This window comes from Rhodotorula paludigena (assembly GCF_050403205.1).
Source record: "Rhodotorula paludigena JCM10292 DNA, Rt_paludigena_JCM10292v1_ctg31, whole genome shotgun sequence".
Taxonomy (NCBI): domain Eukaryota; kingdom Fungi; phylum Basidiomycota; class Microbotryomycetes; order Sporidiobolales; family Sporidiobolaceae; genus Rhodotorula; species Rhodotorula paludigena.
The window spans coordinates 47,399-72,575 of record NW_027481427.1 but is presented as its reverse complement, the minus strand read 5'-3'; the positions used below and the strand labels follow the sequence as shown (position 1 = coordinate 72,575).

At 64.7% G+C, this 25,177-nt stretch overlaps 13 protein-coding genes across 13 annotated transcripts; 5 read left to right on the top strand and 8 right to left on the bottom strand.

Annotated features, from left to right (window-relative positions):
- Positions 1-139: 139 nt before the first annotated feature.
- On the top strand, positions 140-2,208 carry JCM10292_001794 (uncharacterized protein; the record flags this gene model as incomplete). Its single annotated transcript, XM_076650066.1, has 3 exons — positions 140-1,150; positions 1,218-1,691; positions 1,756-2,208. The coding sequence occupies 3 exons, from the start codon at positions 140-142 to the stop codon at positions 2,206-2,208; spliced, it is 1,938 nt and encodes a 645-aa protein (XP_076504360.1).
- A 310-nt stretch (positions 2,209-2,518) lies between these two features.
- On the bottom strand, positions 2,519-3,547 carry JCM10292_001793 (uncharacterized protein; the record flags this gene model as incomplete). Its single annotated transcript, XM_076650065.1, has 1 exon — positions 2,519-3,547. The coding sequence occupies one exon, from the start codon at positions 3,545-3,547 to the stop codon at positions 2,519-2,521; it is 1,029 nt and encodes a 342-aa protein (XP_076504359.1).
- Positions 3,548-3,968: 421 nt separating this feature from the next.
- Positions 3,969-4,421, top strand: MRX14 (mitochondrial 54S ribosomal protein bL34m MRX14; the record flags this gene model as incomplete). Its single annotated transcript, XM_076650064.1, has 1 exon — positions 3,969-4,421. One exon carries the CDS (start codon positions 3,969-3,971, stop codon positions 4,419-4,421), a length of 453 nt encoding a protein of 150 aa, XP_076504358.1.
- A 333-nt stretch (positions 4,422-4,754) lies between these two features.
- JCM10292_001791 (uncharacterized protein) lies at positions 4,755-6,340 on the bottom strand (the record flags this gene model as incomplete). The annotated part of the gene is made up of 7 exons (XM_076650063.1): positions 4,755-4,948; positions 5,123-5,242; positions 5,309-5,392; positions 5,463-5,582; positions 5,696-5,837; positions 5,918-6,204; positions 6,304-6,340. The coding sequence occupies 7 exons, from the start codon at positions 6,338-6,340 to the stop codon at positions 4,755-4,757; spliced, it is 984 nt and encodes a 327-aa protein (XP_076504357.1).
- A 161-nt stretch (positions 6,341-6,501) lies between these two features.
- JCM10292_001790 (alpha-ketoglutarate-dependent dioxygenase AlkB family protein) lies at positions 6,502-7,504 on the bottom strand (the record flags this gene model as incomplete). Its single annotated transcript, XM_076650062.1, has 4 exons — positions 6,502-6,763; positions 6,828-6,866; positions 6,933-7,152; positions 7,240-7,504. 4 exons carry the CDS (start codon positions 7,502-7,504, stop codon positions 6,502-6,504), a joined length of 786 nt encoding a protein of 261 aa, XP_076504356.1.
- A 232-nt stretch (positions 7,505-7,736) lies between these two features.
- Positions 7,737-8,457, top strand: JCM10292_001789 (cytochrome b-c1 complex subunit 10; the record flags this gene model as incomplete). Its single annotated transcript, XM_076650061.1, has 6 exons — positions 7,737-7,744; positions 7,931-8,083; positions 8,158-8,179; positions 8,278-8,292; positions 8,358-8,384; positions 8,449-8,457. 6 exons carry the CDS (start codon positions 7,737-7,739, stop codon positions 8,455-8,457), a joined length of 234 nt encoding a protein of 77 aa, XP_076504355.1.
- Positions 8,458-8,849: 392 nt separating this feature from the next.
- Positions 8,850-13,071, bottom strand: JCM10292_001788 (uncharacterized protein; the record flags this gene model as incomplete). The annotated part of the gene is made up of 17 exons (XM_076650060.1): positions 8,850-9,040; positions 9,140-9,236; positions 9,328-9,714; positions 9,775-10,317; positions 10,376-10,500; positions 10,562-10,619; positions 10,680-10,830; positions 10,887-10,996; positions 11,056-11,136; positions 11,202-11,448; positions 11,556-11,704; positions 11,778-11,898; positions 11,960-12,067; positions 12,158-12,371; positions 12,454-12,786; positions 12,852-12,985; positions 13,052-13,071. The coding sequence occupies 17 exons, from the start codon at positions 13,069-13,071 to the stop codon at positions 8,850-8,852; spliced, it is 3,069 nt and encodes a 1,022-aa protein (XP_076504354.1).
- Positions 13,072-13,698: 627 nt separating this feature from the next.
- Positions 13,699-15,313, bottom strand: RPL5 (60S ribosomal protein uL18 RPL5; the record flags this gene model as incomplete). Its single annotated transcript, XM_076650059.1, has 9 exons — positions 13,699-13,810; positions 13,887-13,946; positions 14,019-14,087; positions 14,175-14,239; positions 14,311-14,770; positions 14,838-14,873; positions 14,948-14,966; positions 15,034-15,075; positions 15,274-15,313. 9 exons carry the CDS (start codon positions 15,311-15,313, stop codon positions 13,699-13,701), a joined length of 903 nt encoding a protein of 300 aa, XP_076504353.1.
- Positions 15,314-15,951: 638 nt separating this feature from the next.
- On the top strand, positions 15,952-16,987 carry JCM10292_001786 (uncharacterized protein; the record flags this gene model as incomplete). The annotated part of the gene is made up of 3 exons (XM_076650058.1): positions 15,952-16,700; positions 16,795-16,894; positions 16,964-16,987. The coding sequence occupies 3 exons, from the start codon at positions 15,952-15,954 to the stop codon at positions 16,985-16,987; spliced, it is 873 nt and encodes a 290-aa protein (XP_076504352.1).
- Positions 16,988-17,052: 65 nt separating this feature from the next.
- On the bottom strand, positions 17,053-19,613 carry PRM15 (phosphoribomutase PRM15; the record flags this gene model as incomplete). Its single annotated transcript, XM_076650057.1, has 10 exons — positions 17,053-17,178; positions 17,278-17,553; positions 17,650-17,749; positions 17,812-17,903; positions 17,982-18,193; positions 18,258-18,637; positions 18,691-18,878; positions 18,938-19,021; positions 19,084-19,425; positions 19,536-19,613. 10 exons carry the CDS (start codon positions 19,611-19,613, stop codon positions 17,053-17,055), a joined length of 1,878 nt encoding a protein of 625 aa, XP_076504351.1.
- Positions 19,614-20,043: 430 nt separating this feature from the next.
- Positions 20,044-20,608, bottom strand: JCM10292_001784 (Dabb family protein; the record flags this gene model as incomplete). The annotated part of the gene is made up of 5 exons (XM_076650056.1): positions 20,044-20,072; positions 20,139-20,197; positions 20,273-20,396; positions 20,457-20,525; positions 20,590-20,608. 5 exons carry the CDS (start codon positions 20,606-20,608, stop codon positions 20,044-20,046), a joined length of 300 nt encoding a protein of 99 aa, XP_076504350.1.
- A 538-nt stretch (positions 20,609-21,146) lies between these two features.
- Positions 21,147-23,504, top strand: JCM10292_001783 (DUF1996 and WSC domain-containing protein; the record flags this gene model as incomplete). Its single annotated transcript, XM_076650055.1, has 15 exons — positions 21,147-21,324; positions 21,387-21,525; positions 21,580-21,790; positions 21,866-21,956; positions 22,055-22,096; positions 22,158-22,243; positions 22,302-22,345; positions 22,404-22,479; positions 22,562-22,606; positions 22,673-22,690; positions 22,748-22,920; positions 22,980-23,015; positions 23,070-23,313; positions 23,371-23,433; positions 23,490-23,504. 15 exons carry the CDS (start codon positions 21,147-21,149, stop codon positions 23,502-23,504), a joined length of 1,461 nt encoding a protein of 486 aa, XP_076504349.1.
- A 209-nt stretch (positions 23,505-23,713) lies between these two features.
- Positions 23,714-25,166, bottom strand: JCM10292_001782 (uncharacterized protein; the record flags this gene model as incomplete). Its single annotated transcript, XM_076650054.1, has 7 exons — positions 23,714-23,874; positions 23,960-24,017; positions 24,075-24,092; positions 24,150-24,457; positions 24,519-24,598; positions 24,662-24,970; positions 25,039-25,166. 7 exons carry the CDS (start codon positions 25,164-25,166, stop codon positions 23,714-23,716), a joined length of 1,062 nt encoding a protein of 353 aa, XP_076504348.1.
- Positions 25,167-25,177: the final 11 nt, after the last annotated feature.

Sequence of the window (25,177 nt, the reverse complement as noted above, 5' to 3'; positions counted from 1 at the left end):
ACCCTGGGAGCGTGCGGAAGTCAACGCTTTCGCTTTGACCTCTCTGTCTGTGTCCCACCGCCTCGCTCTAAGCGTGCCAAAGCTTCTCGAGTAGACTGCAGAGGTTGAGCACGGTCTCTCGTGCTGCTCGCGCGCCTCCATGGCTGCGCAGGCGGAGCAGGACAACGAGACGCGTGCGATGCAACATGCCATGCTCGCGTCTTACGGCAGCTCCCGCCCACAAGACAGTCCTGCTGTGGCTCAGTTCAATCCCTCGGACACGCGCAAGCGCCCCCGCGAGGTGGACGACGGCGGGGACGACTTCATCAGTTCGTCGCGTCGCGGTCTCTCCGACTTCCGCCGTGCGCTCGAGGAGAAGCAGGCAATCCTGATGCAGACCGACGATGTCGGGGAAGATTACATGCTGCGCCGCATGTGCCTGCTTTGGGACGACATCGACACGCAGCTTCGCCTCGACCCCGAGACCCAGATGGACTGCATCAGCTGGCGCGACGTTGCCCGCGCCATGAGCCGCACGCCCGAGGTCTTCCAGGTGCAGCCGAGGCTGGCGGCGAGGCTGGGCGCACTCGCGCGCGGCGAAGATGCTCGCTCGGCGTCTTCCGCGTCGGGCCCCGTTCCCGCTGTCGAACGTTGCGACGACCTCCTCGAACGCTTCCGCGACGGCGGCATCCGCAAGACGCGGACTCCCGGTCGCGGCGAGCTGCAGGAGGCGAATTGCGTCAGCCTCGACGAGTTCGTCCGCCTCGAGTCGATCGTCTCGATGTTCCATAACACCTACATCCTCGAATGGGATCTTCTCGCCGACCTCATTCCCGTCTTTGGATCCGGCCCGCACAGCCAGCGCAATACCCCCATCTACCTCTCGCAGGAGATCCACGCCGACATGCTCCGCCGTCTTGCTTGCAAGCGCATCGGCATCGAGGACGCCAACAACGGCCGCGGCAAGTTCATAAAGGGCGATCAGGCGCTCCTCGACGCCGAACTGTACAAGTTGTGGCAGAAGGTCGCCGGGCCGAACCTGCACGCTGCGCACCCGTACGCAGGCGGAATCGACCACTCGAAGGTGTTCGTCGTTAAATACCCCAGCTTCCTCCTCGTCGCTATCACCTCGTGCAACACGATGAAGATCGACATGGAACTCGCCGACAACGTTAGTCGCGCTCGCTTGCTCGTCTCGCTCTCCATTTCGTGTTCAGTGCTGACTCTCTTTCGCACAGCACTGGTACATTCAGACCTTCCCGAAGCTGCCCAAGCACGAGCGCCGCGATGCACCATCGACCGAATTTGAGGATCAGCTCCTCGCTCATATGTCGGCGCTCGCATGTCCAGACGTGTTCGTCGACAAGATCCGCGGCAAGTACGACTACTCGGCGACGGTCGATAGGGTTCACCTCGTTCCGTCGACGCCCAACGCGAAGTACGACGACTCGCACGGTGCCTTCCGCCTCAATGCGCTCGCGCGCCAGCTCATCCCGCGCAAGGAGCGCCACGACGTCGAGCTCGAGATGTGCTGCGGCAGCGTCGGCAGGATCGACAAGTACGAGTGGATCGTCCGCATGGATCGCCTGCTGAGGGGCAGGGAGCCGCAGCGCACGGTCGACAAAGACATCCAGGAGATGGAGATCCCGAAGTGGACAGTTGTCTACCCGACGCGCAAGACTGTTCACGCCTGCTCGGACGAGGTCAAGAGTGTGCGTCGCCTTTCAGATGTCTTGTCCTTTCAAGGCTGAGGTTGACGGGCCGGCCGATGCGCAGGCCGCAAGCAATATTGGCTGCACGGTCAACAATGACATTTTCGCCGATGCGCCGGTCGAGGTCCGCGCCATGTTCCACGATTACGAATCGCTCGACCGCGGCCGGCTTTTCCACGAGAAGCTCATCCTCTTCAAGCGGCCCGCGCCCTCGTCGCTTCCGCCGTACCTCGTTTACTTCGGCTCGCACAACCTCTCGCAGGCGGCGTGGGGCTACCCCGAGCCGGGCACCGAAGGCGAGCGCAAGCGGTCGACAAACCCGCACATGCGCAAGCTCTCTGCCACGAAGAACTTTGAGCTTGGCGTCGTCATCGCTGGCGAGCACATCGCGTCGATGCTCGAGCCCGGCTCGCGCGGATGGGAGGACATGCTCACGTATGTGCGCCCGCCGAGGCCGTACCGCAGCGGCGAGGTGCCGTGGAACTCGGAAGCGTGGGTGCGTCACAAGCAGGAGTAGGCGGGAGGAGGGGAGAGGTCGCTTTTGTCTTTCGCTTTCAGTGCCATTCCGTACCCGCTGTGCCGTCCTTTGTCGTTGTAGCTTTGTGTCCGTACCGCAATTATGCATGCCCTGTCTGCGAGTCCTCTAGATTCGATTTCAGTCACGAGTCCGTCATGCCGCAACATTTCGCGTCGAGACTGGGTGCACAATCCCGACGGCGCGCCGCCTCGCCCTCGATGGAGATTCTGCTCAATGCGTGTGCTTGCGCCAGCAGGGACTGAAACCATGCTCTCAGAGCGGAGCGGTCAAATTGGGGTGTTCGACGCTTCTACGCGCCCTCCTTCCTCTCCTCCCCCCGACTGATGCGTTCCTCCGCCTTCTTCCCCTTGACCCAGTCCCAGATTTCGAGGGTACCCTCCTCCTCTGTGTCCGCCTCGAGCCACACTACCTCGGCCTGTCCGTCCCTGCGCGCAACAGCCGCAAGCGTCGCGTCCCTCAGCTCGCGATACACCTCGTCCGTCTCTTCCTCGTCCTCGCGGCCCTCCTCCGCCGGCTGGAGGTGCCGCGGCAAGAAGAGCCACCGGAGCCCGTCGGCGTACTCGGCCGCGACGAGTGCCGTGTCGAAGACCTTGGCCCAGCTCCGCAGCTCTTCGTCCCGCGTCCAGCCGCGCAGCGCGCTCTCCTCGTCGCTCGTGCCATGCGGTACAAAGACCGCGACGTGCGAGATGTCGCGCCGGTGCGTGAGATGGTGCGCAGTGGCCGGCACGAGGCCCCACGTGCCCGTGAGGCCGCAGTGGTGCACGATCGTGGGGCCTTGTGCGCCGCAAGCGGGTTGTTCAAGGACGGGGAGCAAGCGGTCGACGATGCCGAGAGAGACGAGATCCAGGCGAGTCAGAAGATCGGGAGTGGGCGGCTGCATCCACCGCAGCATCTGCCGCCTATCTGCCGTAGTAAGGTAGCCGAGCGAGAGAACTCGTAGTGACGGCGTAACGGCGGGCGAAAGGAGCGTGTACATGTTGTCTTCGTCAATTCCGCTGCATTGGACGGAAAGGACGGTGAGGTTGACGAAGATAAGCGGGGAAGAAGGGAGAGATGGCATGTCGACTCCCGGGCCCAGGTACAGGCGATGCAGGCCTTTAACAAGCTCGTCAGCTGGTAATTGAGCAAGCTGCTGGAGGAGGCATGACGCGCCGTGCCATGCCATCAAGTCGCCGAGATCCAGTACGAATGACGAGTCCATGTAGAGCTGGAGTTCGCGAACGCGCGGGATACGATTGAGTGCCGCTGAAAGTACGGCGGTCGCCTCGTTCTGAAAATTCCAGCCCTTTATGTCGAAGGAGAGCTGGCGCGTGCTCATCTTCAAGCGGTTGAAGACGTCCGGACTCGCGTTATCTGGCAGCCAAGGGGGAAGAGCCTCGAACGGGTCCGAGGCGGCTGTCCAACGGAGCGCTTGCCAGAGAAGCTCTTGGGCGGGTTGGCGAAAGCGACGAGAGACGAGTGCGCATCCGCAGAGCCAGCGCCTGCGATCCCTGTCGAGGAGAGGGTCTCTGAGGGAGAAGGGCGACCACGAGGGCGCGGCGAGCTCGAGGACCGTGTACAGCAGCTCGGCGGGCAAGCGGTCCATCTTTTGCGTAGTCTGTGCGCAAGAAGCGCTCCTCTGGTGCGAGCGGCGGGAGGCGTCGCGGTGCAAGCATCTCGTCGCAACTTGGTCGAGGACGACTCGTCGCGGTCCTGCCTTTCCTGCCAGAACAACGACCGAGCAGTGCACTCGGAAGCCCATGCCGCGCCTCGCACGCACCGTCGCCGCCTCTGCGCGCACCGTCGCCGCGCCGCGCCCTTCCTCGTCCTCTTCGTCCTCGCTCATCTCGCGGACCGCAACCCCGCTCGCCAGCGCACGAGCAGCCGCGCCCGCCGCACCTCGCGCACCGCGACCCTCGCCAACCCTCTTCCGCGCCGCACCAGCGCGCTCGCTCCTCGCCTCGCACCGCCCCTCCCTCGTCCCCTCGCCTTCGTCGCCCGCGTCGCCAATCCTCGCGCTCCTCGCCGCCCAGTCGCCCGCATCCGCATTCGTGCCCGAGCAGCGGCGCTTCGCCGTGTACGGCGCAGAGTATCAGCCGTCGCAGGTGCGCCGCAAGCGCAAGCACGGCTTCCTCGCGCGCAAGCGGTCCAAGTCGGGCAAGAAGACGCTCCAGAGGCGCTGGAACAAGGGGCGCAAGTTCTTGAGCCACTAGAGGGCGGTCGCGGTCGGGCAGAACGGCGGAACGAGGTTGCTGGTCGGCGGCGGACGGGATGCGCCCGACTTTCGGAGGACTCGCAGGCGCAGCATGAGTAATTTGTCGCGGACAGAGCAGATGTCGACATCGTGTACGAGTTGTGTTTTTTCCTTGCGCTGCAGCCCCCTACCGCATTGTACATCAGGCTCACTTCCCGCCTCGCGCGAGTTGCTTAGAGAGGACGGCGCGGATGCTCATCTGCGATCCACCGGCGGAAGGCTGCCAGCTATCCCTTGTGAGCTGATGCATGCTCCGTCGATCCTGCATACACAGGCCGCGCCGCCTCGCCGACTACGCCTCTTTGACGACCTCAACCCCCCTCTCCCTCAACCACTCGACCCCTTCCTCATCCTTCCACCCGCCAACACTCCGCTCGAGGTCCGCGAGCGGCCAGATCATCTCGAGGCAGCGCGCCTCGTCGGCGTTGCCGGGGACGGGCGGGACGCGCAGGAGGATAGAAGAGAGGCAGCATTCGAGGATTTGCCCTGCGAGCAAAAAGGAGGGCGGGCGGAGGAGAGCGCAGCGAGACAAGCGAGGGTCAACGATGGCTTTGGAGAGCGAGAACCATTCCAGTCGGATAGCGCCCAGACGCCGCCCGCTCGGTGCCCTTCTTTCGCGCGCCCGGGAAAAGCGCCGTGCGGAAAGGAAAGTCGACGCACCCGTAAGCCGTCCCTCTGGCTCAATCAGCACCTTGACCGCCCGCGTGACCGTCTCCATTGGCGTGAGGCAGTCTTTCTCGCGCAGGACCGCAAACGCCTCGGCGTTGCCGATCCCCGTCTCTGCGCACGCTCATCCCCGTCAGACCTCGGTCCACAGGCAGAGCAAGTCAGGAGAGGGAGACGCACCGACGAGAGAGGGTGCGATGGCGTTGATCAAGATTCCCTCGGGTTGCAACGTCGGCGCAAGGGACCGCACCGTCCCCAGCACGCCTGTCGCGCACGCACAGAGCACTTCTCAGCATCCGCCCGCAGCCATCACGCAGAACACCACGAGACGCACCGTGCTTGGCCGCGCCGTACAGGCTCTCATTCGGGAAGGGGTACAGGCTCGCGGTCGAGCCGGCACAGACGATGCGGCCGCGCCAGCCGTGCGCGTCGGGCTCTTGCGAGCGGAAGTGTGCTGTTCAGACAAGACGTGTCAGCCCGTGGTAAGCGCAACTGCCGCAGCCCGCTGGACCCGCCCGAAAGACGTGGGGACGTGCGAGCGGAGAAGCGCGATGGGCCGAGACGCACAGATAGCAAGGTGCACCGTGTTGAGCACACCGACGAGGTTCACGTTGATAACGGCGAGGTTGGGCGCCTTGGCCGCGCCCGTCTCTGAATCGAGCTGCGCGCTGCGGAGGAACGGGTCCTTGCCTTCGGGGTCGGTAAAGACCTGATTGAGGCACACCTTCTCCGTCAGATTTGTTCCACAATGATGTGACAAGCTCCAACAGCGACGGTGAGCGCGCGCACCTGCGAGATGCCGGCAATGGCGCACACGACGTCGACCCGCCCGGACCACCCGTCCCGCTTCCGCCGAGCCTTCTCAAACGCCGCGCTCAGCGCATCATACCGCGTCACGTCGGCCTCTACGCACTCGACCCTCTGTCGGACGTCGGCTGCGCCAAACTCGGCTGCGAGCGCGTCGAGCACGGGTGGGAAGGACGAGGAGGAGAGGTCTGCGAGGACGAGGTTGTAGCGCGGCGAGGGGGACGAGAGGAGGGTGCGGACGATGCCGAGGCCGATGCCGGATGCGCCGCCTGTACAGCGGAGGTGAATATGGATGGTCAGCTCGGAACATCGGCAAGAGGCGGTGCAGAAGCGAATTGGATGTGAAAGGCGCGAACGGGCGGACGCACCGGTCACAAAGGCGGTGAGCGTCTCTGACGCGACCATTGCTCCCGCTGTCCCTGTGCACACACGGGTGAGCAGCGTCGAAGAAGCGAGACGAGCTTCGGGACGCACCTCGAAACCCAAGCCCCACAAGCCCCCACGGCGGGACTGTCCCTCCTCGTTCCCCCTCTCCCCGACCCACTCACGCAAGCATGCCGCGTGGCTCAGAAGACGAGGTTGCGGAACGTCAAGCTGATGCGGCTCTGCTTGACCTTGGGCTCCTTCGGGATCCCGTGCTTCCACCGCTGCTGCATCGACAGCCCCATCGTGAAGAGCGATCCGGAGGCGAGCGAGAGGCGGTGCGAGTACAGCGGGGCGTCGGCACTGCTCGATTCGGCGCTAGCGCTGGACGAGGCGGGCGCGGGCGGCTTGTCGTGCGTCAGGACGAGGGTGCGCGGGGCGCCGAGCGAAAGGGACGCGATGACCCTGCCCGAGGTGCACCCGTGAGCATGGGCGGATTGCGTACAGGCGACGAGCTCTCGCAGCGCACCTGTTCTCTCGATTGTCGCGGTGGTGACCGATGTAGACGCTGGACAAGTCGAGCGTGAGCTGGAAGATACAGGAGACAGCAGAAGCGAGGGAGACGAGGACGCACTTGCCGTCCTCGTACAGGTTGAGCATGCAGTGGTTGAACGTCACGCCCAGCTTCATTTCCACGAGATCCTGAATTGTGCGCAACAGCGGCGGATACTCGTAGTGCATGTGGACCGGGTGGCCGGAGTACTTGACCTCGAGGTCACGGTCTGTCGCGAACGCAGCAATCTTGCGCGACTGCGTGACGTCTCTGCCGTAGACCTTGAGCGTTGGGCGATACCCTGCAGCAGCGGAACGGTGCAGCAATGCAGGCAAGCAAGTCTCAGCGCGAGACACGAAGAAGGCAAGCGAGGTGGAGCAGGCCGCACACTCTTCGAGTCCGAGCAGCTCGTCGTGCCAACTCTGAGCAGTGTGCTCGTCGACGAGGTCGGGCACGTAGTAGGCATCTGCGTCGGCGAGCGGCAGCTTGTACCCGTCGGCGAGCGAAGTGACCTGCGGAGCCTCGTCGAGCGAGACGGTCTTGCGCGCCCGCTTGGGCTTCTTGGCCGGCTCTGCAGGCACTGTCTGCATGTCGCTGCGGCGCTTGGCACGCGCTGCTCGGCCTGCGGGAGCGTCGGAGGTCGAGGCGGTCATGGCGTCGAGAGGGAGAGAGCAGACGAGCACACGACGCGGGACAAAGGCTGGGCGAGAAGGTGCGCCAAGCTCCAGCAGACTGGCAGGCGCTTGACCTCTCACAGGCAGTGCACGGCAGCAGCGGGAGACGCGGAGGAGCGAGCCGGGTGCGCTCGTCTCGCTCGCTCGCGCGCGATTCGCCGGAGCGTCGGTTTGCTCCCCGCCGCCCTCGCCCCGCTCAGCCAAAGCCACGATGCCTGCGTGCGTTTGCGCTCTCTCTCCCCGCCCGGCGCGACTGCGAGTCGATCGGGACCGCGAGCTGCCGCGACCGTCGAGCCCTCGTCTGCTCGCCTTCCTGCACCGCCTTCACCGCCGCTCGCTCGCCCAGGACACGCCAGGAGCAAGTGCAGAGCGCCGTACTGACTGCCGCTCACCCCCGCCACGCAGCCCCCGCTTCCAGCCCCTCAAGCCCGGCCGCCCCATCCTCGGCTTCAACCCGCAGGTCGTCCTCCGCGCCCTCCCCGTCGTCAGCCTCTGGGGCTTTGCCGGTGTCGGTGCCCTTGCCGTCGTCGGCTCGGCCATCCCCCGCTTCCAGCGCGAGTGCGTCGCAGGTGTTACCCTCGTGCTTGTCGGGACTCGCGAGCTGATGCTGGGTTGTGCCCCCACTGCAACAGCGTCCTCGACCTCGTCCCGGTTGTGCGTACTGTCACTGCGCTGTACTAGCGCAAAACGCCGGCGCATCTCACGCGCAAAGACTGACTGACCTCTTCTTCACTCTTGTCGCATGTGAGCAGGTCCGCAAGTACTACGTACGTCGATCATTCCTGTTTGGTCCTAGATCCGCACAACCGACATCCACGCACGGCCATCGCAGGTTGACGACGTCCCCGACTCGGACAAGGTGTGTTGCCTCGCCCGCTGCCCCGCTCGTCCCCGCGAACTTACACTCACGTTGCCTCGCACAGCCCTTCTAAGCGCACTTTGTACTGGCTGGCGGCGGCGCGGATAGACTATGCAACGGTCCCTTCTTTCTGAGCGCGGGCCTGAGAGAGGCTGCGACCGTCGCGACCATCGTGAGGAGTCGACCTCGAGAGAAGTGGGATTAACGCTGGACTCAAGACGGGTCTGCTCTGGCCCTTCGCGCGTGAGCGTGACATCGTCTGCACCGCGTACTACAGCCTTGGCTGAAGTGGCGTGCGACACGCGACAGATTGTCGATTCTAGGCGCGAGGGAGTCCGGATCGACACTGCTTCTCCCTTCTCCGTGGCCCAGCACCTAGTCTATCGCACTTCCTTCTCGGGAACTCAACGGGCGAGTCCCGCTCGAGTAGTACGCTAGGCGCCAGCGCTGTAATGACTTACCGCTCTACCGCGCCGTTCCTCCACCCTCCTCGCCCTCGTCCGTCAGCAGCAGCAATACAAACGTCTTTTTCCTCCTCGGCACCATCGAAGCCTCGAGGTCCTGCTTCTGTGTAGGTGCCGCCCCCTGCGCGTGCGTGCGGGACGAGACCCACGAGGCGGGCGGGGCTCGCAGGAGGACGGTCGAGAAGATGACGGCTGCGCGAACAAACGAGGGACAGTCAACCCCGGTAGCGCGGGAGAGCGGCGAGCGGCACGGGACGAGGGCGACAGGAGGCAACGGGAGAGCGAACGTACCGAGCCGGTCGCGCTGCGCTGCTCGCTCGTCTGCGTTGGCGGTCTGGCTGAGGAGGATGCGGAGGAAGGCAAGGATGTAGAGCAGGGTGTTGGCGTGCTGCGTCGCCGTGCACGAGCGTACATCAGCGTTTCACCCGCTTGAAAGCCGAGCAAAGTCGCCGAGAGAGACTTCGAGCGCAACGACTCACCCCCTCGCTGAGCGCCTTCACGACTCTGAACGCATCCTCTCGCTGCTCGCACCTCAGCGCGTCGTCGTAGCGCTCCCAGCTGACGACGGGCTCGGCGAGGCTCTCGAGCCACAGGAGCGTGCACCCCGCAAGCGAGTGCAGGCCGACGACGGTCGCCGCATCGAGTTCGTCCGACCCCCGTGCGGCAGAGGGCGCAGGCGAGCGCGGCGGCGAGGCAGGCGCGGAGTCGGGGTTCGAGGATGAGAGCGAGAAGGAGCCGAGGTCGGCTTCGAGGTGCGAGGTGTCGACGGGCGGCGAGGCGAGCGCGTCGACCGCGTCTGGCGGGCTCGAGGGTGCATCTCGAGCGGACTGCGCAGGCAGGAAACGGTCGAGTGGGAAGTCGTCGCCCTGCACACGAGGAGACAGGTGAGCCCCGCTCTCGACGGATGAAATGGGGAACAGGCGCACCGTGTCCAGACATTCTCGCGCCAGCTCGACCAGCTCGACGTCCCCCGGCGTGCCAAACAAGTCGGACACGCTCAGCGCGTGCTCGCCGAGGAACCCGATCAGGCGCTGCAGCGCATCTGGCACGCTCTGCTTCTCGAGCCGTTCCCCATCCTCATCCTCGAGGGTCGTGCCCGCACGCGCAGCTTCGACCGCCCGGGCGACACGAGACCGCTGCTCAAGAGACGTAGCGCGGATGGGCGAAGAGAGGTAGACGAGGTGGTCGAGGCGCGAGCCAAACACGGTCGGGACCCATTCTTTCGCAGCGACCGAGAGGAACAGGTCCTTGCCCCGGACGGAGAGAACGAGCAAGTCGGCGAGCTCGCCCTCCGACTTGGTCGAGGGGAAGTTGAGCGCAGCGGCCGAGGAGGCGGTGACATGGATTGTGAGGGAGACGGTCTGTCGCTGTCCCGGTAGCACGAGGCCGGATGCTGGAGAGACGTGCAGCCAGGGAGGGAAAAGGTCGGTAGTGCCGGGCTTGACGACAAAGGACCAGGCGGCCGGCACCTGCGCAAAACTCGTGAGCACGAAGAGCACAGGACGAGATCACGGCGAGGCAACGCACCGCGCCGCAGTTGACGACCTCAATCTCGCTCGTGACGGGCTCGTCGTAGCGTACGACGTCAAAGTCGACCGAAGGACCGGGCGCAAGCTTGACGTCGGGCAAGGCGTCGTTGTCGAAGCGGTCGACTGCAGGAGCGACACCTTGTCAGCAGTCGCAGCACGCGAGGAAGTTGAGCGTGAGGCGCACGCTCAGCCATGATCTCCTGCTCCACCTCCTTGCGCTTCTCCGCTACGACGTCGTACACCTGCGCGTGCCCACAAGTCAGCTGATGCGGACGAGACCGATCAAGTGGCCGAAACCGCACCGAAACAGCAAGCATCGCACTGACGGGCTTGTGGTCACTCATCGTCACGTCGGGATGGCTCGTGTATGTCTTGTCCAGCACGCGAACCGAGTCTCTGCGCATCCCGAGGTAGAGGATGCGATCTGTCCACGACGGGACACGCTGCTTCTCCCTGTGCGCCGCCTGGGTTCAACGCGGAGCTCAGAGCGGGCGGAAAGGGGTACGCACGACGTGTCATAAGTCTGGGTCCCGACGTCGAACTTGAAGGACGGCGGGAAAGTGATCGGCGCCTCCTCAAAGTCCTGAAACGCGAGCCCGTGCTGCTTCTGGATGCGGAGCTGTTCCTCGCGTTCTCATCAGTTGCTGCTCCGGACGGAATGCATCGACGTGGACGTACCTGGTCAAAGTGCAGGAGCAGGTCGTACTCCTTGTTCTTGACCATCCGGTCAACGTCCGCTCGCGGCAAGTCGACGCGGTACTGCACGCCTTGCAAACGGGTCAGCACGTCGTCTCCAGACACAACGCGCAGAGACTCGCACGCACGTTCAGGTCCCCCATCCACACGAGCGCCTCGCATTCCCACACGCTCCACCCCTCGCCACCCGGCGTGCTCTTGCCCGGTCTCAGATCCGGCGTCCAACTTTCCGCCGCCGAAGCGCCGCTCGACGACGGCGAGCGAGGGAAGACGAGCTGCGCAGCCGTGTCGCGGAACTGGGCGTTGCGCTGCGCCGTGTTTTGCACAAACGCGGCGAGGTGCGAGTCGAGAAAGGTGAGGGGCGCATCGCGATATCTGCCGAGGAGAGAGCGTGAGTGCGCGGGCCCCTGCCGAGAGGTTAAGACCTTGCCGTCGGTGAGCGGCAAGGCCAACCAGACGAGCGTGAAGCGAGCCGCACGCACCTCAACCGCACGCCGACCACGCCCTTGTTCGCCATCAGCCCCAGCAAGCCCGTCGCCATGCTCGCGCTGCTGACGTCGCTTACTAGGTGCTTGACGTCCTCGCGCACGTAGACGAGGATGAGTGCGCCGACGAGCTGGCGCGAGTGTAGCTGCGACGGGTACGGGCGCTCTCAGTCAGTGCACGAGGCGACAAAGGCGTCAACCAGGGGGCTCGAGACGCACCTTTTCGTACGAGACATCGGTGCGCGTTCGCAGAGCGGCCTCGAGCGCAGTCCGCCATACCTCCTCCCGGTACGGCGTGTAGCGCAGCATCGCTTCGGTCGAGAGGTCGAGCTCCTGAAAGCTGCGGTTGGCGCATCAAGCCAGTCAGCGCGTTTTCGCAAAGCGGAGAGACGAGGGCGCACCTGAAGACGAGCAGTTCTGCCCCGTCGCAGCCGTCGACCCACGCCTGGATGTCGCTCGCGCCATTCTTCGGCTGCTTGTCGTTGACGTTGAACGTGCCGCACCAAACGCTGCGTGCGCGTCGCGAACCCGCAGCAGTCAGTCCACTGAGAGAGACCGAGAGTGGCTTTGAATTGCAGCAGCGGCGACGAGCAACGCACCGCATCTCTTCTTTCCGGAGGAACTCGTCCTCTCGTTCCTTGAGCCGCTCGGCAATCCACCGCTCCGCTGCCGCCTCCTCTTCGCGCGTGCGCTCGACGTCGAGGTCCTCGGCGGAGACAGACGAGTCGAACGGGCCGTTGACTGGGAAGGAGCGGGAGGTGGACGGTGAGGCGAGCGGCGAAGAGGGGTAGGCGCCGAGCGAAAGGCCAGAGGCTGTACAACGATCAAGCGAACCTCAGCCCAATCAGTCGTGGGACTCCAACGATTGACCAAGCAGGCAGAGAGCCCGACGCACCAGCCGACGAACTCCTCTCCCTCCCTCCCGCGCCGGCCTCCCAGCTCCTCCCCGACCTCGTCCTCACCGGGCTCAGCCCCCCTTCCTCCCTCTCGCCGCTCACCACTCCCGCTCCCGTCCCCGCGCCGCCGCGCTCGTCCGAATGCGCATACGCGCGCGCCCAGTCGTGCGACCCGCTCGACGGCGACAAGGCGCTTTCCTGCGCGAGCTTGTGCGCGTCTCGCAGCTGCGCAAGGAAGGCCGTGACGCGGTCGGAGAGCGAGTCGGCGAGGAAGGCGAACGAGGGCGTGGTTGGAGAGGCGAAGGGCGGCGACGAGAGCGAGATGCGGAACTCTGGTGTCGGGTCAGGGGGTCAGTCCAGCCTGTCGGCGCGAGGGGGAGAAGAAAGAAGAACGCACTGTGTCCCTGCGCAGCGAGCCCCGCGTCCGTCTGCTCTATCGCGAGCTCGAATGCCTGACAGACGGGCAGCACCCGCTCGACGACGACGACGAGGCTGCTCGCGGGCCCGCCGCTCTCGCGCAAGACGAGGACGCTGTGCGCTCTCGCCTGGTCAGCGCGGAGCGATCCAGCACACAGAGAGAGAAGGCGGGCGACGCACGCTGCTTCGTCTTCGCGCATGCCTCGCGGTGCAGCTTCCCCACCACCACCTTGTGCCGTCACCTCGCCAAAGTGCCTCACGAGCGCCAGTCCCCTCCGCGCGCTCCTCCCCACCCGAGCCGGCTCATCCACTGCACTGCCCGAAGCAGCAGACGGAGGAGGGGCGGGGACGAGGTCGTCGAGGTGCGCGACGAGGCGGTCTGCGGGGTGCAGCAGCAGCCGCCGGGCGAGCGGGGTCCTGCGAGGTCGAAGGGGGCATCAGAGGCAGAGCCAGGCGGGCACAGGACGAGGACAGACTCGCTCGAGACTCGCCGGGGCCGACATGCACGACATGCGCACAAGGTCAAGCCGCGATCAGCGCGATCAGCCTCATCTCGTTCTCCGCACCGCTTGCGAGGGGATCCTCTCGCGAAGACGCAGACACCAAGCAAGTGAGGGTGAAGAAACCGCAGTATTGCAAACCTCTCCACCCCTTTTCCTCCCTCCCTCCTTCTCCTCCATCGCGAGGCAGGCCCACCACCACGAACGAACGCAAAACCCACACGACCCGTCGCTCACCCAAGAGCTCGAGCAGCCGCGCTTGCTCACGCCCGCCGCGAAAAGAAAGAAGCCCCTCGACGCGAAGAAGAAGCAAAGTAGGCGACGCGCTTACTCGCGCGACGCGAGCCACGCCTGCTTCTTCTCCTCGACGCGCTTGGCGCGCTCCTCCTTCGAGAGCTTCTTGGGGTGCGTCTTGCGCGAGGCCTCCTTCCACTGGGCGCTGCGCACGTCGGAGCAGATCGAGAGTCAGCGACTGCGCGGGGGAAGCAGAGGGAGAGTGAGGGGTCGAGACGAACAGGTCGGCCTTGTCAGTCTTGGTGTAGGTCGGGTCCTCGCGGATCTTCTCGTAGGCCTCCCTGCAAAGCGCAGACGAAGAGCGGCGTCAGCGAGTGCACGAGGGCGCAAGGGAAGGAAGCGCGTCGACGCACTTGTACATGTCCTCGATGTCCTCCGACGAGATGTCGTCCTCGAGGTACTTGGCAAAGTGCTTCTTGAAGCTGTGCGTGCGCAGCGCCGAGGGTGCGCGAGGTCAGTTCTCTGAACGTGGGGGGAGCGACCGGGAGAGGGTCGGAGAAGAGACGCACCGCTCGTCGTCCTCCTCCTCGAGCGACTCCATGAACTCGGCAACGTGACCGCCGTAGATGTACGACTGCGTGCGGAGACGACGTCGCGGGTGAGTGACAGACTCCCCCGTCCAAAGCGCGAGCAGGCGCGACGCACCTGGACAAGCTCGGCGTCGAGCTCCTTGGACTCGGCGTCGTAGCCGGGGAAGCGGCCCTCCGAGTGGGGGATAAAGATGCCGCCGTCGCTCGCGCCCTTCATGGCGCCAAAGACGCGGGCGCCGGTCGAGGTGCGCGCGAGGCCGACGTCGAGGAAGCACTTGAACGGGCGCGGCTCGCCCTCGATCGCCTCGGTGAGCTCGAGCTCGCCCGAGGGCTCGGTCACGCCCTCGTACTTGTCGGCGAGGCCGAGCTTGGTGAGCGCGCGGCGCGCGCACAGGAGGCCCGTCGCGTAGCACGCGGCCCAGTTGGTGAGGCCGTGCTTGATGCCGTAGCGCGGGAGCTCGTGCGAGTAGGCCGCGGCGAGGACGTAGTCGCCCTGGAGCTTGGACGAGACGATCTGGCAGATGACGTCGCGGTTCGTGATGCGAACAACCAAGCGGTACTTCGGCGACGCGTACCTGCGGGCGGGTTCGGCGGTCAGTCCTGCGAGTCTACGGGGTACGAGGGGAGGCGAATCGGACGCACTTGTTCTTGGCCTGAACGACCAAGCGCTTGCGCGCGCTGTGGTGAGAAGGAGAAGGGTGGGTCAGTCTGGTGGATGTGGTCGAGCAGAGCGGGTCGGACGCGAGACGGACTAGTAGTCGGTCTTGCCCTCTGTAGAATGGGGAGACATTGTCAGCCAAGCTGTCTCCTGGATTGTACGGGAGCGGTGGATACGCACCACGACGACGACGGTACTTGACCTGGAAGCGGGAGAAGTACGCTGTGGGTGGTCGAGCGAGGCGGGGCGGGGCGAGGAAGGAGCGGTACGAGGCAGCGAGTCAGCACAGGCTGTACGGGGAGGTAGCGCGCGCAAGGCGGGAGGCGGTCTCGCGCACCGTCGTTCTTCTGAGTCTGTTGTAGGGGGAGGGGTCAGCGTTCAGGTCACTGCGACGTGGTGTGAGGGTGTGCGTACCTTAACGAAAGGCCTGTGTCGAATAGGGCGATGCAGGGATGCGCATGGCAGGCGAGAGTAGGCGAGGAGAGAGGGCGGGTCGAGTTGGGAGGACGAGGCGAGGGAGGGCGTGGAGGGGCAACGGTCAGCTGTGCGGTTCTCGCGCGAGTTGGAGGGTGGTGTGTGCAGTCTGTGGGCGTGTCCCGGGCGGTGCAGAGGTGCGCAGGGACGGGTGGAGGGTGGGCAGGATGGGGTGCGAAAATGCTGGCGGGGGGTGGTGCTCGCGGTGGTCGTCGGTGGTGACGGCGGGGGTCGGGGGGTGGCTGGGGTGGGATGGACGGTGCCAGTGCAGCCCTCTGAGGCACTCGCTAACTCACATGACGGCGACGGGGCGGCGGGGACCGGAAGCACACAGACAAAGCCGCGACGGGCGAGCGACGCGAGGCGAGGCGAGGCGAGCTCACCGGCGACAGGCAGCCCCGCGGCGTCTACCTCGCCCTATTCTCTGCTCGTGTGTATGCTCAATACAGCCACTCTACCAGCTCACACAAGGACAGCGCACACCCGCCCACCTCTCCCTCCCCTGTCCTGCTTCTCGTCCCCCGCTCCTCGCTCGCTCGCTGCCTCCTCTCCCTCTTACCCCTCACTCGCTCCTGCTACCTCCCGACGGGCTTGTGCACACGCTGCGCACCCGCACCCGCACCAATGCTTGCTCGCCGTGCCGCTCCGCTCCTGCGCCCGCTCCACCCGTCGTGTCGCTGCTTCTCCTCCTCGGGCACCACCCCTACCAGCCCGCACCCGGCGCTCTCCGTCCTCCCCGCCTACCTCTCCCCCGCCGAGCAGTCCCTCCTCCTCCGTCACTCGCTCGCCCTCCTCGACCAGCCCGCGCGCACCTCGGCCGCAGGCCGAAAGCGCCGCCGCGAGTGGCTCACGCAGCACCAGCGCCACAACCCGCCCTGGGACCCGGCAGCCCCGCCCTTCTTCATGGGCGACGACGCCTACGCCTGGGAGGAGGGCCACTTTGACGGCGTCATCCGCCGGTACCGCGAGATGCTCGTCCGCGACGGCATGTGGCACGACGTCGCGCCTCCTGCTGGGGGTGGCGAGCGTTCCGCGCTCGACGCCGTCCTCGACAAGGTGTACGCCCTCCTCCCCGCGCCCCCGACCGCCACCACCACCGCCGCCGCGACACCACCACCACGCGCTCCCGCGTCCCCGCCGCCCCATCTCATCATGCACCTCCTCCACCTCGCCTCGACGGGCTCGATCGCCCCGCACGTCGACAACCTCGACGCGTTCGGACGCACCATCGTCGGCGTCTCGCTCGGCGGCGCGCGCGTCATGCGCTTCGAGCGCGTCTCGGCGGGCGCGGGCAAGGGAGAGCGAGAGGGGGAGGGGGACGGGCCGGATCGGTTCGACGTGCTGTTGGAACCCGGGAGTGCCTACATCCAGGCGTGAGTCCCGCAGCGCCCCTCACGCGATCGCGAGAGACCCGCTCACTTTCACCCCTGCGCAACCGCACGACTCACTCCCCATTCACTCGCGCAGAGAACACCTCCGCACGCACTACACGCACGCGGTCCTCGAGCGCGCAGAGTGGGACGGCCGGCAGGTGGGCGGGACGCAGCGGCTGAGCATCATGCTGCGGGTGCGTCGAGTCCCGCGCTTCTTTCCTCGTGGTAGGCACGATCTCATCTCCGCCTTCTCTTGCGCGCAGGACCGTCTCCCGACAGATAGATGACACCCGTAGACAAGATCCTGTGCAAACCCACTCTATGCTTCCAAAGAGAAACGGCCTCGTGTCTGTTACGGCCTCTCGAGCCCATTCTCGTCGACGCGCAGCCATTCGCGCCCGAGTGCCTCGCGCACCTTGACGAGCTTCTGCCGGACAAAGACGCGGTTCTTGCCGCGCGCCTCGAGGTAGAACTTGATCTGTGCTTTCCGGCGACGCAGTCACGCACACGCACGTCAGCTCGTGCCGTTTCGTGTCGAGGGCAAGGCGGAAGCGAAGGAGAGGCAGATAGAACGCACCTTGGGCTCGGTCCCGCTCGTGCGCACCGTCCCCATCACCTCGACCCCATCCCTCCTCTCCCCTCCCTCCGCCTCCTCCCCCTCCCCCTCGTCGTCCATGCTCCCGAGTGCAAACTGCACCATGTGCGCCCCGCGGTCGACGGGCAGCCTCGGCGCGTGCGCCGGCCCAGGCGCGCTCGAGTCGTGTCCGACCGTGAGGTCGCGTACGAGCGTGAGCGGGTAGCCCGCGAGCGAGGTCGGGAGGCGGAGGAGCGACGCGGGCGCGGTGGACGAGTCCTGCGCGCGCGCGCGCCGGTGGGGGACCGGTCAGTCCGGCTCGGGAGGGGAGGGGAGGGAGCCATGCACGGCAAAGGAGGGAGAGAGAGCGCGCACCGTGTCGGGGTTGCCGAAGCGCAGCTGCGAAAAGATGCGGTCCGTCTTTGCCGGGTCGCGGCAGATGAAGTAGCTGTTGCTCGTCGCGTGGTAGCCGTACCTGCCTCACCACGTCAGTTTGAGAGTTCGGCGGGTGGACAGGGAGCGGGGTGGGGAGCGCACTCGTAGTAGAGCGAGTCGAGGTGCACCGAGAGGGGCTTGCCGAAGCGAGAGAGGGCGGTCGCCATCTCGACGAAGAGTGCGAGCGCCGTGATCTGCACGCACGCCATCAAGCCACGGTCAGACCGTCACTCGCTGATCCTGATCCTGATCATCCGAGTCGAAAGGCGCACCCCATCCTTGTCCTTGATCGTCGTCCCGTTCGCAAACCCGATCGCCTCCTCGTACGCAAACAGCGGCGTGAAGCCCTCGTCCTCGAGCTTCTGCAGCTCGTTGCCGATCCACTTGAACCCCGTCAGCGTCTCGCGGAACACGAACCCTTCTTTGCGCGCCATCGCCTCGAGCATCTTGGACGATACGGTCGACGCGCACATGGCGAGCTTCTCTGTTTGCTCTCGCCGACGTTAGCGGATTGGAATACCACGGTCCAGAGCTCGAGTACGACGCACCGATAGGAGCGCCCGTCTGGCGGTGCCGCTCGATCGCCCACGAGCCGAGCAGCGCGCCCAGCTGGTCGCCCGTAAACACCATCCACTCTCCGTCCTGCTGCTTCTCGGCCGCGCAGAACCGGTCCGCGTCCGGGTCATTCGCGAGCACGATCGTCGACCCGACCCGGTCGGCGTGCGCGAGCGCGAGGTCGAGCGCGCCGGCCTCTTCCGGGTTGGGGAAGCGCACGGTCGGGAAGTCGGGGTCGGGCGAGGCCTGCTCGGCAACGACGCTGACCTTGTCGCGCGGGAAGCCAAAGGCGTCGAGCGCGCGGAGGGCGAAGGGGAGACCGACACCGTGCATGGGCGTGATGGTGAAGAGGAGGGGGCACTTCGCGTTGGTTCTGGCGGCGTACACGTGAGCGTTTGTTGGAAGGTGACAGGACACGAGACATACTCCGTGTGCAGAGACAGAGAGGCGACCATGTCCATGTACTGCTGAATCAGGTCCTCCGTTCCGTTCCACCCGTCGCTCGCCGCAGGGGGGGTCCACGCCTCCTCGTCCACCTCGAGCGACTCTTCGATTGCGCGAGCAATGCCCGAGTCGTGCGGCGGGATGATCTGGATGTGGTTCTCCCAATACACCTGTGCGCACGCCAATGTTTCAGCTCAGGTGAACGATACTGGGCCAGTGCGCGGCGCACCTTGTAGCCGTTGTCCTTTGCCGGGTTATGCGAAGCGGTAATCATGACACCGAGCGCCGCGTTGAGCTGCTTAGCCGAGAAGGGCTACGCATGCTTCACTGTCAGCAAGGAGAGGCCATAGAACGTAGGAGGATTTAGATGCGTACCACCATGGGTGTGTGGACGAGTCCTTCAAGCTCGTACACTTTCCAGCCCCTCCTCCTGAATACACCTGCCGTCAAGCGCGCAAACTGGGCGCTGTTGTGCCGGTGGTCGTGCCCGACGACAATGCCCCTCTCCTTCGCGCCCTGCACGGTCTCTTCAACGTACTTGGCGAGACCCTGGCTCGCCTGCAGGATAGTCAAGTCGTTCATGTGGGCAGGACCGGCCTGCATCGCGCCGCGAAGGCCGGCGGTGCCGAACGCAATGCGGTGCGAGAAGCGCTTCTGCAGCTCGGCGGTGTTGCCGGAGGCGAAGAGCTCCTCGATCTCGGCGCGGGTCGTCGCATTCTATGTACCAGGATGTCAGCGTTGCGCACTATACGCCAGGAGTGGGAAAGGGGCGTACTCGGCTGTGCGAGACGAGGTGTCGGCACGAAGCATCAGCAAGTGGGGGAGACGAGCGAATGGAGCTGGAGACGGGCGCACTCGAGTCGCAGCCAGTCCTGCACAGCTTGATCAAGCTTGGCCGAGTCCATTCTAGAGTCTAGCGGTGGCGGCGCGAATGAGGTCGAAGCGAGAGAGGCGAGTGTCGGTTCTCCTCCGACACCGCTCACACTGCACCGCTGGTTGAGCCACGATAGCGCTACTTACCGATCCACAGTGGCTGCTTGCGCTGGTCCAGGCTCGACTGCGCCCACGCTGCGTTCGGTCCACTCGCTTGTACCTCCAGTTCTCATCAGTTCGACGACTCGGGCCTCGCTACACAGCCACATGAGCGCGGCCTATCTCCTTGCGAGGCTCGACTCAGCTCTCGCAATCGGTCGAGCGGCTGCTTCCGCTGGAGTGTGCTGCCTCTTACAAGTTGCTCTCCTCGTTTTCGGCTTTCGCGCGAGGCCGACTGCTTTCGCTTCCTTCGCAGCCGTTCGTGCATTACTGAGTACCTTGCTATGCAATTGCGCCCATCGCCTAAGCCTGGATCTGGAAACTGCACATCTCTGCAGGATGGAACTCAACCGATCAGCTCGGCATCAGCTGCGGGCGACGAAGAGACAGCGACGTACCCGCGACACGCTCCTTGACAACGCCGTTGATGAGCTCCATGTGCTCCGGGCACGTACGGCTGCGCGGGAGGGTACGCACAAGACGCTCAGGTCAGCTCGTGGCATCCTCGAAACGGCGAACAACGTCGACGCACTAAGCCTGCAGCTCCTCGACGTCCTTCAGGCAGCGGTACAGCCCGTACTCGTATCCACGCGCGAAGGCGTCGTTCATAGGCGGGCCCATCGCATCGTTAATGCCGTAGGGGACCTTGGCGAGACCTGCATGTTGCGAGTTCACTCAGCTCGGAACATTGCCGGATCGTGCGAGTCGAGACGCACCCTCCTGGCAGATGGTGAGGAACGAGTCGCGGTCCTCCTGCGAGAGTTCGGGCTTGAGCTTGAAGAGGACTATGTGGGGGAGGAGGTCAGCGCGGGTCGCCTAGCTTGTTGGGGGCGGGCAGGCAGAGCGCACCGATGTGGTGAATAGGCATGGTGAGCTGTGAGCGCCTTAGAGCTTGTCGAGTACGAGGCAGAAGTGCAAGCGGAGTGCGACTCTTCCCCCACCGCCCGCGGGCCGACTTGCCCGGAGCCTGCTTCCTCTCACTCGTCTGCGCCTGCGAGGCCAAGTGCAAGTTGCGTGAGGCGTGACGCATCTCGGATCAAGGGGCTATCAGCCTCGTCGACGCTTTTCTGCTGTTCCATTCGCTCGGCGGCCCTGTCTTTCAACGTGCTTCGCCGCTTGGTCCTCCGGGCCGCGTCGCACGCACCTCTGCGCGTCTAGAACACGCGCACAATTGATCAGATGCCCCACAGGTGCGTTCGCGCATCGGTCAGTCCGGTCCGCTCGCGCACCGAGACACGCACCCCTCGTCAACGGTCGCAGTTCGCCGCCGGTCTCCCGAATTGCTCGCTTTCTGTCGCCCGTGGCCCTGCTTCTTGGCATAGCTCGTCTCTCTTCTTGCTGTCCTATTCCCGCGAAGCCGGCTTCGCCCCCTCTCCCCCGCTCGTTCCGTGTTGTTTCTGCCAAAGATGCTCTTGAAGACGCTCCTCGCAACGCTGGTCGTTGTGCCGGGAGCTCTGGCCTTCTTCCGTCTGCCTTGCGACAATGTCCTGGTCCACGAGCGCGCCGACCCGATCGTCTCGCCCGGATCGGCGGCAGGCCACGCGCACACGATCTCGGGCGGCAGCGGCTTCTCGCTCAATTCGAGTGCGCGCATGGTCTTTCGACAGCGGATCGTCTTGGTCGCTGACGGACTCTCTCTCAAGCAGCGTACGACGATCTGCGCGCGAGCGAGTGCACGTCGTGCCGAGCGAAGGCAGACCTCTCGGCATACTGGACTCCGCAGCTATACCTCGAGTTCGCGAACGGGACCTTCACGTCGGTCGAGCAGGTCGGCGGTGGACTCATGTATGTCTCATTTCTAGCGTGACGCGAAAGTCGATCGCTGACAATCAAGCATAGCTACTACCTCTACCGTACGCACCCGACGGACAAGACCAAGCTCCTCGCGTTCCCCAAGGGTCTCAAGATGCTCGTGGGCGACCCGATGCGCCGCACGTACAACGAGTCGAGCCCCGTTGACCAAGCCATCGGCTGGAACTGCCTAGGCGGCTCTCAGCCAACGAGGAAGCCGGAGCTGCCCAGCGAGAACTGCCCGAACGGCCTGCGCGGCGTGCGTCGGACTTGTTCTACCACTTGAAAGATGTTGATGGTGTCCATACTGAGCCGCCGTGCTTACTGCGAACAGGAGATCCGCTTCCCGTCGTGCTGGAATGGCGTTGATCTCTACAAGACTGACCAGTCGCACATGTCGTACCCGATCGGCGGCGAGGCTGGACGTACGTTCTTCTTTCGCTCTCGAGCTTGACGACGGCCGGTCGAGGCCGAGCTGGACGATGGCTCGTCAGGGCGAAGCTGACCGGTCTACACAAGATAGCCTGCCCCGACTCGCACCCGAAGCGCATCATCACGCTCTTCTGTCGGTTGACGCCCGAATTCTCTCCGGTGGCCGCAGAGCTCACGCACATGTCCACGCACAGACGAGATTATGTGGTCGATCGACCCGCTCGCCAAGGCGGGCTACTTTGACCTGGCGAAGAACCCCAAGTCACCGTTCGTGCTGGCGGTTCGTTCCTGCCGCTTTCGTCACTCGTTTCGTACTCACGAGAGGCATGCACGACCAGAACGGTGACCCGACTGGCTACGGCTACCACGGCGACTTTCAGAAGTACGCCTCAGAGTCCAGCTTCAATGTGGATGCCCACCTGCTAACCTTTCGCATGAAGCGGCTGGGATGTCGACATCCTGCAGCAGGCTGCCGACATCTGTACCAACGATTCTGGGGGAATCGAGGACTGCCCGGTCCGTCTGCCCGACTCGTTCCCCTGACGATGCTGGCATGGCAATATAACACTGACATTGTCCGTGGCTGCTTTGCGCACAGGTGCTCGAGCTGTATGAGCGCACTACGGAGGGCTACTGCCGCAAGGTGCGTGTCAACCTTGCCGTCGGCTCGCCCGTGAAACGAAAGGCACTGATCATGCTCGTCATGCAGACTCCCGATGTCGACGAGGCAAGCTGGGCCGTCCCTGCGGTCTCGTGCTCGCATGACCGATGCTGCCTCTCACAGGTGGTGCTGGGCAACCTTGACAGCCTGCCAGGCTGCAACCCTGTCACGAAGACCGCGGCCAAAGCCAAAAAGGGCATGTCTTCCTGCCCGAACCTCGTCACGCCCGCCCTCCTCGGTCCGTCTACGGCATACACAGGGAAGTACCCGCCGCCTGGTGCAACGGGTCTGCGCAGGTGCGTTCGACTCTTCGCTATCCAGGGCTGGCCTTCTCAACTTGTGCTCCTGCTTCCAGCGATCCGCTCACCGTAACCAGCTCGAACGGCTACAAGTGAGTCTCCCGGTGATGCGTCAGCTCGTCTTGAATGACTGAAGTGGTGCGCAGGTATCAAGGGTGCTACCTCGGCGGGTCCGACCGCGGCTGGTCAAAGCAGCTCTCGCTCACCAAGAAGACCGTGAAAGAATGCCTGTCGAAAGCCAAGGCTGAGGGATACACCTATGTCGGTATCGAGTACGGTGGCGAGTGCTGGGTCGGTACGAGCCTTGCGCCCTCGACGAAGGAGATCGACTACGGCAAGTGCGACATGACGTGCCGCGACGAGCCGAATCGGGTCTGCGGTGGACCCGCTGTGCGTATCTTGCTCTGAGGATCTACTTGTGCGAGATGCTGACGCCCGGAATCGCAGGCCATGACGCTGTACAAGCTGGCAAGTCCTGCCCGTGCGCGCTCGAGGCGGCACCAGCGCGCTGTAAGTCTTCGGCGTATACCGGAGCCGTTTCCCTCTACTCATTCTTGCCACGACAGTCCCACCACACCTGAGCGCCTCCGGCATTGGCATCTACCGCACGAGACTGCCTGGAGCATCTCGTACTGGTCCTTTCTGCCGTAGACCCTCTAACACCTCTCCCTCTTCTCGCATTCTTCGTTTGTCGGACATGCACTGTCGCCAGTAGACAGCTCATGGCGCACCGAGGTGGTTGCGTAAAAACAGGCTGATTGCGTAACGCGAGCTCGTTGCCGTGTGAGGACTAAGCCCCTGGTGCACCCGCCGCCTCTCGCACCTTCTGCGCTGCTACTGCTCCCGCCTGCGAAAGCTTGTCGGATGGGAGACCGTCGATGCGCGTGTGTGGCGAGTCGAGAAGCCAGAAAACGTCTTGTGCGAAAGCTTGATGGATCAGCGCCTCGATGCCTGCAGCGAGGCTCGTCAGTAAAGGCATTTTGCAACAACCGTGACCTGTGCATATCAGTGCTGGCCCTTGTAGGACAGAACTCACCTCCGATCGGGTGCCAGCCATGTCGCTGGGCGAGCTTGTACATCAAAGTGACATGTGGCTGCAGGAAGGTTCGTCAGTCTCGTCAAGAGGCTCGTCCTCTTCAAGACAATCGTACCTTGTAGGCCATTTCGAGCTGTAGGGAGAGCCGTCAGTCGCGATACGAAGCGACGGAGCACAGGAGCGCACGCACCAATGGTCGCTTGCCCTCCTTCTTCCCGCTCGACTCGAACACCAGCTCCGCCAGCCGGTACACCATCTTCTCCCCCTCAGTCTGCGGCTCGAAGCTCGGGATCGCGCCGACACCGCAGGCGATCCTCTCCGCTTCCTCTTCGCCCCACTGCTCCTCCTTCTCGAGCGCCCGCAAGTCGTACTTGGCGAACGCAGGTGTCGAGATGATGGACGCCGTCTCTGTCGGGTCGCGATTGACGAGGAAGATGGGGGAGAGACCCATGGAGGACAGGGCGTATACTGCAGCACGGGTCGTTCCGCCGCCGCCGACTGCGCGTGACAGCATGTCAGCCTTCTCTGATTGTCGCGGAAGGGATGCGCCGAGCCGCACTGATGAATGCGCTTCTCCCCTCGCCGAAGGGCTTCTCCAGTTCTTGCTGCGCCTCCGGCAGCGTCGACAGGAGTGCTCGCCTGTGTGAGCGGAAGCGGTTCAGCAACTGCCTCGGCTCTTCCTCCGCTCCTCCTTTCGCGCACCTGATTCCTTCAACGTCGGTGTTTCGCCCCTCCAGCTTCGCCCTCTGCTTGCCGTTTTCGCCCTGCACGGATCCGGTCACGACGACCGTGTTCATCGACCCGATCTCCTCGACTTCGGGCCCGAGTGTGTCCATGTACTGCAACACAGCCGCCTTGTGCGGCATCGTGACGGCTGCGCCGCCGAACGTGGGCGAGCGCAGAAGGTCGAGGACGGACGGGTCGGAGAAGGAGGCGGTCTCGTGCAGCTTGTACTCGTAGCTTTGCAAGCCGAGCGAGGCAAAGACGGTGTTGTGCGCCAGGGGAGAAAGCCTGTGCGCATGCCCAGGCTGTCAGTCTTGGTGCGCAGTGCGCGCAAGGTCGATGTGGGGGAAACTCGCGAGTGCGCAATGGGCGTCCCGAACAGGTAGAAGTCGCGTTGAGGAGCCATGGCGGCCTTGTCGTGCACAAAGCGGTAGTACGCAGCAGCTAGTACGAGCGCAAGAGCCGAGAAGGCGAGAGACCGCATACGGCCGCAGA